This window comes from Rhinatrema bivittatum, chromosome 2 (genome assembly GCF_901001135.1).
Source record: "Rhinatrema bivittatum chromosome 2, aRhiBiv1.1, whole genome shotgun sequence".
NCBI lineage: Eukaryota > Metazoa > Chordata > Amphibia > Gymnophiona > Rhinatrematidae > Rhinatrema > Rhinatrema bivittatum.
The window spans coordinates 299,417,510-299,430,429 of NC_042616.1; the positions used below are offsets into that span (position 1 = coordinate 299,417,510).

The window sequence follows — 12,920 nt, forward strand, 5'->3', positions numbered from 1 at the left end:
TTGTGAAAGAGATCAGGGCAGCAGTGGTGGAAGCTGCTGTGGGGAGGGGGAGCTATAAAGAAATAATGTGCTGGGCACCTGCTACTGGGGGATGGGGGGAATGAGGGGATTCTGGTGGGGGTGGGAGTGAAAGAGGTGAGTGAGGGGATCATAGAGAGGTGAGAGTGAAGAAGGTGAGTGAAGGTATTAGGGTGAAAAGAGGTAAACCCGGAAGGATGAAGGATTTAGGTTGGGGGGGGGGGGGGGGGACGATTGAGGCTGAAGAGAAGGGAGGAGCAAAGAGCAAGAGAAAAGATGATGGGGGAAGAGAATGAGGGAGAGTGAGGAGATGGGGTGTGATTGGTGAGCTGCGGATTTCTTCCTTACTTCCTTTTCCACCACATTCCCATCTTCCTGGGTGGGGCAGTCACACCACCATCACAGGTAAGTGCATGGTGGTGAACAGATGTAGGGGAGGGCTGGGAAGCAGAGGTCCGGGAGGGCTGAAGGTGAGCAAGAGAAGGGGTGGGGTAGGTGGGAGAGACAACAAGAAGAGGGGGGAGAGGAGGAGCAGAGGTGGGAGCAGGGGAAAGGAGTTGAGGAAGGCGTGGCAGAGAGAGATGGAGGAGGGAGGCTGAAGAGAGAAGATGGCAGGAGAAAAAAGGGGGATGGGGAAGAAGAAGAGAGCAAGAGTGGGGGAAAGAATGGGGACTGAAGGGGGACTGAAGGGGGAAGATGGGGCAGAGGCAAACGCAGTAGCGGGTGGGTATAGGGGAGAAAAGGGCTGAAGGGAGAAGAGAAGGATGGGGGAGAGAGGTAGGGTGCTGAAAGAGGAAAAGGGCTGCGAGCAGGGGGAAGGGGCTGGAGGTAGGGAAGCGTGAATGTGGGAACTCCCTTGCCCCGTCTCCTCCTCCTCTCTCCCCCTACTACTAGACCCTCTCCCTGCTCCCATCCTGTCCTCTCTTCCCTATCACCCTCTTCTCCTTTCAGCCTTTTCTCTCTCCTTTCCCCACCTCTTCTTGCTCTTGACTCATGCTCCAACCTCTCCCCTCAGCCCCTTTCTCTCCCCCTTGCCCATACCTTCTCCTCTCCCTTCAGCCCCTCATCCTTCTTTCTCCTACTTTCACCTACATTTTGCTATTTCTTCTCCATAATCCCATCATCCACTCCTCATCCTCCTCCTCTTGCTTTCTTTCCTTCATGATCCAAGCCAATCCCCTCCCCCCCAAGAAAATGGATAGAGGCTTGGCAATCCCAATATAATACCTGTATTATGTTGGGGCCACCGATGAGACTTTATTGTTTTTCTTGTGGGGGCAGGTCTCTCTTCTCTCCCTTTAGCTACCTCCTCTTTCTTCCTCCCCGTTCCTCCTCCTCCTCTCTCTCCTGCTCCCCACTACCTCTCCCTCCTCCCTTCAATACTCCATCTTTCTCCCCATCCCCTTCTTCACCCTTCAGTCCCTCCTCTCTTCCTCTATTTCCACTCCTTCCTCCTACCCCCATCCTGTTCTATTCTCCTCAGGCCTTCTTTTCCCACCCTTCTTCTCTTCTCCCTGCCTCCTCATTATTTTAATTGTAATCAATTATACTTTATATCAGGGATGTGCATCAGGTGTGGCTGCGGGAAAATCTCGATTTCCCACAGATCGGCATTTTGTTTTTTAGTAAACAATCATTTTTCGGCTTAGTGCACGCTAACAGGAGTGCAAGCTAACTCCTGTTAGCGTGCACTAACAAAAAATAACAAAAAGTAACAAAAATAAGCCAAAAACAATTTTCACGAAAATTCGGGGTAAAAAGTGATCGTTTTACGTTTTAGCAGCTACATAACAAATTAAGCAATATCGTACGATATTTCAATTCATTATAAATTAATTCACATCCCTACTTTATATGGCTTAGGCAAAGAATGTATGTAAGAAAGAATGACTTTAATTATAAACAGGGGGCAGAGTTGGGGGCAATTTGCACGGCCCCCTCCAACCAATAAGGCATTTCTCTGCCTCTGGAGAGGAGGATCAAGGGGGGTGCCTCATCTTTGGAAGATTAGCCGCACAAACCTCATTTAATTTTAATCCTCACTGAGAATGGAAAACAGTTCCTCGGTGACTTTAGACTGCACACATGGATTGCATGTGACCACTCCACATGGGGTGCGGGTATAACTGGTTTGTAGGTAGCTTTGCACGGGAACGAAAGAAGAGTTTTGCTGTGTGTGTGATCGCATTGAGAGACCTGGAGAGTTGTGAATCTAAACTGCAAAGCGACTGCATCCCTACATCTTGAACGATGAAGAGACGTTGCAATTTATTTCTACTGGTCAGAAGGAACACTGGATTGTCTTCACCAAACAAATGATAGAAAATTTAAAAAAATGATTATACCAAAACACACAATATTTTAATGAAAGAACATGAGCATCAACACGGTTTGCACTGACGTACACTGTTTCTGTGTTCTATATAATTTTAAGCAGTTTACAAATAACATCAATCTTTAATGCTTCAAATATTACATAATGTTGATATAACATTTCTAGCAGAAATAAATATATTGCACTTAAAAGAAACTTCTCATTAGCTGTCACTTCAGAGTTATGCTAGGTTTATCTTTTTTTTTTTCCCCATAAAACTTTTTGTTTTGCTACACTTCATTACACGGTGAATGTGCTCACACAATGCATGGACAACAAATTAGCAAAGCAAATCAGCAGTTGTGGTGCATTTTGGTAAAGAGCCTGAATCCAGTTTTTAGCCTTTCCAGCTTCAAAGAAATGGTCGTTTTTATTGTTGTTTCCCTATTGTCCAGATATAATCAGTTTGAAATTGGGTGGGTTGATATATGACCAGTTGTGTATTTAGTCCCGATATTACAATGGCAAAAAGTTATTTCACAAACAGGCTGTGTATTCATTTAAAAAAAAAATAAAAAAAAGCCGAACAAGTTACACGTTGTACACAAATATGTAAGAAAAGCAAAACATGGCAGGGACAGACGAGCGATCCATTGGTAGATTCCCTGATGGCCATAAAGTCATCATCTAGCAGCTTGCTAAAGGAGGAGCGACTGGGGGAAATTCACATTTAAGCATGATGGGGGGCATTATAGAGGGATGAGTATAAACTTTCACTGCAATAAAAGAGTCTTAATAGCTGACTAGAACTTTTGGAGTTACCAATTTCTTTATTCATCTTATATTTGGCTCTCACTTAAAATGCTCCTTTTGTTCCATTTGTGTTGGAGGCAATTTTCCTTCCGTAGTTGTACAGTGGATGTTGGATGAGGTGCTGTGCAGGGAATGGCCGGGTATGCCATGGCATTTAGCTTTTTTACTTCAGGGGTCCCTTTTGTTTTGGCATGTGTATAATTTTCTGTTACACATTTCATATGAGTAAGTCCCTGCTCTAAGAAGCTTACCATTGAAGTGGGTACTTCAGCCAACAGGAGAGAAGGTGACTTCTTGCTGAGAGTCACAAAGAATATTAGCGGAACCGGAATTTGACCTGCGATCTTGCCGTTCCCAATTCACTAGGATGACCATTAGGCAACACCGCCCCCCCCCCCTCCTTTTCTGAAAACAAAGAGATCTCTCCTTCTTTCGTACCTCACCTTTGTAGTACACAATTTGGACCTGTGTCATATTGTTCTCTGCCTTTTTATGGTGTGAAGTAAATAAGTCGGTAAGATCAGCTTTTTAGGTTTCTGGAGATAAAACAGATATTTGTGAATATGTTGGAAAGGAGGGCATAGCTGTTCAGTAGCTTGCTTGGCTATAAGATAGGAGGCTGGCAAGGGTATAAAGGAAGCTGGAAAGGAGTTACCGCTTCAGCATTCAGGACCAAGTAAATTTAAAAGAAGGAAAACTGTTTTTGTCCTCACAGATTTGAATTTTTATCCGCCTGATTTCTTACAGATTGTGCTGGATCCATGCAAGGGGGGGTTACTTCTTATCCTTCCTTTGCTCGTTGGTACTGGGTTTATTTGTCCATTTTATAATAGGCTGTTAAAAAATGCAAAGCATGATTCATGATCCTTGCAAGAAAACGGAGTCATGACTGTACTGTATTTACAATGACATTTGATTTAGAGTCTTGCTGTGAAAACCAGACTGTACAGGGTGGGATACTCCTACCTGCTTGTAAGGAATATGCATTTAAAAATTGTTTTCTTTTTCAACTAAAAGCATTCATGTTGGAGCTTCACAAAATCTTTGCAGGGTTGCTAAGCTCTTAAATGAAAGATAAATAAAGTATTACATGTATACTACGTCACAGACATTGCAAACTGATCGTCTAAGAATAGCCTCTCTCATTGATTGCCCTACTCTGTCTCCAGTCCCCAAAAAGGAGCCGAGTTTTTCAGAATGACTTATTGTATAGCAAATTAGGCAAATTAGAATTAATAATGATAAAAACACAAGCAGATGAGGCCTGAATCAACTTGGCTATGACATGATACATCTTTCAGAAGTCTAGTCCAACTTGCTTGATAAATATAACTTTGTCTCAGCAGGACATCTCTTTCTTCCCAGCAAGCTAATGCCGAGGCAATCTAAACATGCTCAAGCTATTACAATAAATCTTTCAGTATAGGCTCTTGTTAATTTATAATGACAGGTTTGGTAGAGTAAGAGTATATGTTGTCTCTGTTAAGATTTCTTTTCTGGCATTTGAAAAAGCTGTACAGAAAAAATTTGTACATTGTTGCCTATGCAAATCATCTTATTCCATTTAGCATAATGCTCCTCGAGATCAATTCAATAGTTTTCTTTAACCACTTGCTACATTTCAAATCTCTTTGCATGTACAGAAAGCAGATCTGTCAATAGCTGTGATCACTATTGTCTCCCGCTGTGATCCCACCATTCCTGGAGGGATCAATATGTTTTTTAACATAATATGTTAAGTGGTTTAGTTTAAAAGTCAGCTTCAAGGTCTTGTCCCTTTTCAGAAGGGTCCAGGTCACCCGATGAATGAGGAGGTTTTGTTCTATGCCAGTCATACAAATGGCGTCATCACTGCGGAGGAGTGACGGAGTCCTTGAATGGCAGCGTAAGGCCCTTGCTGGAAGTAGTGGTGGTATCTGGGCATGTGGAAGGAAGGGAATGCTGGTCCACTGCCTTGCATGGAGCTCGCAATGGCTGAGGGAGTTAGAGGCATCCCCAGCCTGCTATAAGGAGGCAGCGATCCTTGGATTGGATGTGGAATTGGCGTGCCTATGGATGCAGGACTGGTACCAAGAGTCAACGACTGAGGGTGCTGGAACCCGGGAAAACTAGATGAAGATGATACCCAGGAGCTCAGGGATAAGTTATCAGATGGTGTAAAAGCGGACCCTGTAAGAAACAAAAATAGTTTGTATGCTTAGCAGAATGTACAGTTCATCCAGTTTATATGATTTGTATCTCCTGCACAGAAAGCATTTTGTACACCAGAAAAGGCTGAAGAGAGTGGAAAAGTGGCTTAGTGATTAGAGCAGTGGGCAGAGAACCAGGAAAGCCAGTGTTCAAATCCCATTACTCCCACTGATGCTCCTTGTGACCTGGGACCACTTACTTCACCCTCCATTACTTCAGGTACCAACTTAGGGGGTCATTTTCTAATGGGATCGCACGCGAAAAGGGACTTTTTGCACGCCAGTAACCCGCCCAATAGCACCACCTTTCACGGTGGCGCTATTGGTTTGCGAAAGCTGGCAGTGATAACACGGCGGTGGTGCGATCACTGCCGGCTTTTGCAGGCCTGCGTCCCGGTACCGCGCGATTCTCAAACACCTGCGATTTTAGAAAATCCAGGCCTTAGATTGCAAACCTTCTAGGGCAGGGAATTACCTATGGTACCTGTCTTGAGCTTGTCTTGAGCACAGTTTTGGAAAAAGGTGAGTAATCCAATGGTGCAATCTGATTGGCCAATTTGTCCTTTTTTGGTGCATAATAGTTGTTATGTGGGAGATGTACACCGGCAAAAAAGGTTGAATTGGGCGCACTGTGTTTGTACTGGTGACCTTTCAATATTTATTTCTTTTTATTTATTTAAAAATGACTTATATACCGCTAATGCAGCCAAAGTGGTTTACAATAAAACATATATAAAACTGTCATAAATAAATCAATTAATATATAATTCTTAAATAAATTCACATAAAATCTTAAAATAATTAATAAAATATTCAAAATGTATCATATAAAACATAAAACAATTAAACGCTGAAGTATTACTCTGAAACCTCTAGACACTGCCTTACTCCTCTAAAACTTCCAAACCACCATACGATCAGGTATTTAATATTAGTTCACAAAAGCCTGCTGGAACAACAATGTTTTAAGTTCTTTTTTTTTTAAAGTTTTTTGTCACGTACCAACATTAAACTCTCTGGCATGATATGCCACAATAAAGGACTTGCTATAGAGAGAACTCCTAATGTACACATGTACCTTTGATCCCTCGCAAACTGATTTCATATTCAGACACAAATTAGCCACACAGTTTGTGTTTTATTAACGTAAGAACCTGAAATTCAAATGTATGTGCATTCTTTAACTAATTCAAATGAAGGTGCAAAGTCCACAAATTAGTTTTACGTGAACATTTTTCGAAATAAAATATACATGCATAGTTTTCAACCCTGCCTCCACCTTCTTCCAATCATAACACCACTTTTTTAAAGTGGCTAAAAATGCATGCATTATGAAATGATGTGGAGACTTTTAGGTGGCTGATGATTAATTTAAGTGGATTTAGCCAATCTATCTCTATTAACCTGCATAGGTTTTGACTGAACTTTTGAAAAACGGCCCCACAATGTACAGATTAGCTGCCACTATCTGTCATAGCTAGCTATAGGACCTTGTTTTGAGCACAACTAAAATGTGTTCTAAAACAACCGCAGATGCTTGGCGTTCCACTTTTAAACTCATATGAAACTTGTTTTTATCACGATGGAATTCACACTAGCTTAAAAATGCAATATTGACAATCTTTGACTACTTTAGGACACCATTCAAAACCTTTCAAATATAGCAAAGGTTAGATGAGGCCTATACTGTACAGTGAGCCCTTGGACGTAGGACCTTAAGTTACAACATTTTTAGAGATACCCATTATTCCTCTTTACAATGGGGCAGATTTTAAATACTTGCGCGAGCGCGTACTTTTGTTCGCGCAGCAGGCGCGAACAAAAATACGCTGGATTTTATAAGATACGCGCGTAGCCGCGCGTATCTTATAAAATCCGGGGTCGGCGCGCGCAAGGGGGTGCACATTTGTGCAACCTGCGCGCGCCGAGCCCAGCGCGCGCTGCCTGTTCCCTCCGAGGCCGCTCAGATTTCGGAGTGGCCTCGGAGGGAACTTTCCTTCGCCCTCCCCCCACCTTCCCCTCCCTTCCCCTACCTCACCCACCTCCCCGGCCCTATCTAAATCCCCCCCTTACCTTTGCGCGCGTCGGCCGGCTGCACCGCTCCGTGGTCCGGTCCCGGGGGCTGTTCCGGAGGCCGCGGCCACACCCCCGGAACGCCCCAGGGCCGAAACCACTGGCCATCCCCCTCCAGAAATGTGTCCAAACCTTTTTTAAACTCAGTTATACTACTAGCTATGACCAGATTATCTAGCAAAAAATTTCCTAACCTGATTGTACAAAAATTGTTTTAAATCTGCTACCAGTTAGTTTCATGGATTGTCCCCTGGTCTTAGTACTATTTGAAACTGTAAATAATTGGGATGTGCATTCGTTTTTCCCGAATTAGAAAATTTCAACGAAATTGCCTAATTTGGTATGGTTTGGGAGAACCAAAAAATGAATGAATGGTTTTTGAAATTTTGGAAAAAATCATGTTTCGGGTTAGTGCGCGCTAACTCCCGTTAGTGCACGCTAACTCTGGCATGTTAGTGTGCACTATCAGGAGTTAGCGTGTACTAACTCCTGTTAGTGCACGCTAACCCAAAAATCGGGACCCCCGAAAAAAAACAACCTTGAACCGTAGGAAAAATGAAATTCCCGTGGGGGGCCCCAAAACGAAGCCCGACATGATAGGAAAACCTGAAGTACATCTCTTGTAAATAATCATCCTCTATTTACCCATTCCACTCTACTCATGATTTTATAGGCCTCTATCATGCCCCCTCTCAGGCGTATCTTCTCTTAGCCAATGAACCCTAATCTGTTAAGCCTTTCTTCAGAATGGAGCCATTTCATTCTCTTTATCATTTCAGATTGTGGCTGCATTACGATTTCCAATGTGTATTTGTTTAATTTATCTGTTACAAATTATAATAAGGTCCAAATGAAATAAACAGTTTCTCTCATTTTGTACCTGTTATATTACCTCAATTATTATTATGTATAGGGAGGGCAATTTTTCAAAGCCTCACCTAGATAAATAGCAATGGTCATTGCTCAAGAGTGACACTTGATAGCCGCTCAGAGCCCATGATTGCAACATTCTGGAAGGAACCTAGTGCATAGAAATCGGCCCAGGACTTTCATTACAATGACCAGACTAGGTGGAATATAAAACAGAGAAACTAATTCTTGGGTAGCTGCAAATGAAGGTACTTGACTGTTAGGCCGGTAGTGGGTTGGAACTACTGGCCCTGGAGGTGGTGGACTAGAGTTCTGCAGAGAAAACTGTTTTACCCATGAGGAACTTGGAAAGCTATAGTATTGTAACCTTCCCAGGTACTGTGGACTGGGTGATGCCCAGCCAGGCTCCCAGTGGCTATAGGTAAATGCACTCTGTTTACCCAGCTGTTCTTAAGTACTAGCTAACACATATTTTTATTCCTGGGGGAATTCTGTGCAAATATATGTAAGATTCTGCACACAAAAACAATTTACATGACAGTTTTTAAGTAATTATATTTTAAATTAATACAGAACAAATTTATTACTTAAAGATGTAGAATTTTAAATATTTTGAGCAGAATTTCCCTAGAAATTCACTGTAAGAGTGTCCCTTCCACTCTCTTTCCTTTCTCCCCTGGTCACTTTGCCCTCTCAGGCCCCAACTCCTCCATTTGCCAGTATCTTTCCCCTCCATATCTAGACTCAACCTCTTCCACTCTATCGCCACTCCCAGAGTTTGACCCTGTTCTCTGTACTGCACTTCACACAGGCTCCCTCTGTCCCTCTCTCTAGTAATCATACACACACCCTCATACAGGCTCTCTTACTCTCTCGCACACACACACATATGCCCTCATACAGAGTCCCTCTCTCTCACACATACACAATCCCTTCACACAAGCTAGCACCCTCACATACACATGATACCCTTTTGATATACACCAGCACCCAATCTCTCACACACATACACACTCCTTCATAATCTCTTCACATAGGCTCCCTCTCTCTAACACCCACACTCAAGCACCCCCCTGCTCTCTCTCATACCCCCCTGCTCACCCCCTGCTCTCACTCCCCTTGCTTAGCTCCCCTGCTCTCTCTCACACCCCCTGTTCACCCCCTGCTCTCTCTCTCTCAACTTTTCCCCTGCTCTCTCTCTCAGACACCCTCCCCTCACCCCTTCCCTCTCCTCCTTCCCTCCCCTGTCTCACACACCCTCCCCCTCCCCTCCCTCACACTCTCTCCCCCTCCCATCTCTCACAACCCCTTCCCTTCCTCTCTCTCACACACCCTCCTCCCTTCCTTAGCAATCTGGTTTGTCTTCTGAGGTCTTGTCTTCATGGTCAGTCTTTTTTTTTTTTTAATTTTATTTTTATTAAGCATTTCTTTTCATTAAGATATTACACAGCTGTATACAAAAAGTTTCAAACCATAATTCAATATCAGGTATATTACCTATACACACTGTGAAAACCTAGAAAACATTTCAAGCAAATAAAAGACCGGTTAAGCTTAGAAACAATAAGAGCAGTTAATTAACAGAAATTACCAATAAAGTGTCTAACTGTGTTATACATTTTTTTCCCCCTTTCCCTAGGGATAATTATAGGGTTAGGAATTCAGGTATGAGCAAAGTTGCTCGGGCTGATTAAACACAAATCTCGTATTCTGATACAACACAATACAGCGACAGGGGAACTGCAAAATAAATTTGGCTCCTCGCTGAATAACTTTTTCCCGATATGTTAAGAATTCCTTCCTTCTTAGCTGTGTGTTATATGAAATGTCGGGAAATATTCTGACAGGAAAACCATGAAAGTTAAGTTTTTGATATTTAAAATATAATCTGAAAATAGCATCCCTTTCTGCTATATCAACAAATTGAACTATTAACGTTGCTCTTAACTTTATCTCCATATCAGAGGATTTTTCTAGCAATTCAGACAAGTTAGTATCCTCCTTTGAATCTCCCTGAAGTTGATCTTGTAAATCTCCCTGACCCGAAATCTGTGTAGTATAATAAATTCTAGATAACATAGGTATTTCTTTCTCTGGATATTTTAACACATTCTTAAGATAACTCTTAAATAGTTCCTTTGGAGAAAGTAAGTGTGTTCTGGGGAAATTTAAAATCCTCAAATTTACTCTTTTTATTTGATTTTCCAAGTACTCGATCTTATCTATTTGTATTTTTTCCGATTTAATTAAATTTACTTGGATTTTCTCAACTTTATCAGTTCTTTCATTCAAATTTTTAACATCCTTATCTATCTTCTCTAAGTTAGTCTGTAATAATAAATGATTACTCATTCCCTCCTGAACTATCTTTGCTAAATCATTTATTGATTTTTGCATAGAGGATAACATACTGCCTATCTCTTCCAAAGTAAACTTTTTGGGAGTTATTACTTGAATGTCATCCATCAGCCTCCCCTGGATTCCCAATATCCCTTTATCCTTAGTTGCCAAGTCAGGACTGGAAGATAACATAGTCAATTTTTCTTTTGGATCTTCAAAAAGAATTTCTCCTCCCCTTTTTCCTGTTGGTGGCTCTGGTGTCAAGGGAGCACCAGGGCTTAAAGATGTCTCATAAGTCAGGGAGGTCTGGCCCTGCTCTTGGCCAGACACTCCAGCGACTTCCCTTCCTGGAGTTACTGACACAGTTTTTACAAAGAGATCATGTATTCGTGGCTGGTTGTCACTCGCCAAAGGCGTGGATGTTGATGTTTTCCCTTTTCTCTTGGTATGTGGCATACCAAGAGAATTACCGCCAACAATAATTAGAAAAAGTACCTGGTAAAGGAATAGATCCCTTTGAAGACACTGTCACAACGCTGTCCGGTCTCCCATGGTCAGTCTTATCTTGGTTATCTCCAGCATCTTGTATGGTCCTTGGTCCCTCATCCTCCTTCCTCCTCTTTGTCCCTCATCTCATTGGATTGAACTTCTGGCTTTGACTTTAGATCAGACTTCTGGCTTCGACTTTAGATCGGACTTCTGGCTTGACCTCTACCTGCTCCTGACTACTGCCTGCTCATCGTTACTGATTGAACTCTGCCTGCCCAGATCTCTGCTGGAACCATGACACTGAGTGAACTCTGCCTGTCTCTGACTACAGCCTGAACCTGGCTCTGCTTGCCTGCTGCCTGTATCAACTGCTGCTTGCCTTGACTTCACTTTCTCTGTGCTGGCCTGAAACTTCTTCTACATGATGGATCTTCATCTCCACAGAGGCCTGCACCTAAGTCCAACCGGCCCCAGCACCAGAGGGCTCAACCTAAGGGGAATGAGGGCTGATATTGGTGAAGCTCCAATTATGTCTCTGCTGCATTCAGCTCTGCCTGTTGATGGTAGGGACCTGCAGGGCTCCTCCCTGCAGGTAGCACAAACTCCACCTGAGCCTAAGGGTCCACTTCCGCAACACACCTAGCATGGCATGAAAAAACAAACCTCCAAATGAGGGACAAAGGGTAGAAATCCCCAGGCAGGGATAAGCCAGAGGAAATCCCTGGAGGAGCCTAATGTTATTTCTGTATGGTATAATTATGTAAAGGAGCTGGCTGTTTGGCCTTGGAGCTGGTATTCATTGGAGGCTAAGATGCTACTGACCAGAGGTACCAGATGCTCTTTAGCCACTAGGGAATCCAGGATATGATTTTTTTAATGAATCAATTTTTTCAAATACTGCATCCATTACCTCAGAAACATTAATCATGGAGGGGTGTGGTTCAGGTTATGGATGCTGCAATTCTGCAGTCCTTGCCTTTTGCTGTGATATAATCTATCAAAGGCTAAATACTAGATGAAACCAGTAATTGCAGGAAACATAAGGAAATGGAGTTTGAAGAAAATGTCCATGAGGGCAAGAAACTGATAAAGATAATTAGGTGGACAAGGCTCGTGAAAAGCATCAGATCAAGAGTTGGCAAATATCATAGGGAAAGAGGATTTGGAAAGCACTAAGAAGACAGCCAGAGCAGTGGAGGAAGCACTTTATGGTACCGAGACTGGTTTGGAGTTGTGGTGGCAGCAGTGGTGTTGGTGATTAAAAGCAGAAATGGTAGACGTAGATCAAGAAAGCAAGAAAAATAGCTGAAAAAAAACAAGGTGTACCTCAATAGCTGAGTTGTGAGGAGGAAGAATGGTATCAATAGCTTAAGGAATGGTGTGGCTAGTGTGCAAAGCAATGAATGGCCAGGGCAAGTCCAAGTGTTGGCAAGTACCATAGGGGAAAGGGCTTTGAACAAAAGCTTCAAGACTGCTAGACCTCTAGAGGGAGATACCTGTCTCAGTTGGAGGTATGGCTATCTGGTTCATCCTACTAGTAGCATATGCTTCTATCAAATTGTAAAGATCAAGCAGTACTTAGAATGGCATGAAGGGCCCAAGGTGTGCTGCAGCATGTATGCGAAACAATGGCTGGCAGGGCAAGACCAAGAGTTAGCAAGTACCATTAAGAGAAAGGGATTTGAAAAGAACCTTGAAGACAGCCAGAGTGGGAGATATCTGTCCTAGTAGGAGGAATATGGTTGATCCTAGAGTTGACTAGCATATGCTTCTGTCAAACTGTAAAGATTGAATCATGCACATATTATGTAAAC

The 12,920-nt window shown here is 42.8% G+C and overlaps 1 protein-coding gene across 1 annotated transcript in view; it reads right to left on the reverse strand.

Moving 5' to 3' along the window:
- Positions 1-2,357: 2,357 nt before the first annotated feature.
- TBX20 (T-box transcription factor 20) overlaps positions 2,358-12,920 on the reverse strand; it is a 169,831-nt gene continuing 159,268 nt past the window's right edge. The window contains exon 8 of the mRNA XM_029589683.1: positions 2,358-5,314. Within this exon, the coding sequence (XP_029445543.1) occupies positions 4,977-5,314 (338 nt within the window). The 3' untranslated portion in view covers positions 2,358-4,976. The remainder of the gene's footprint in view (positions 5,315-12,920) is intronic.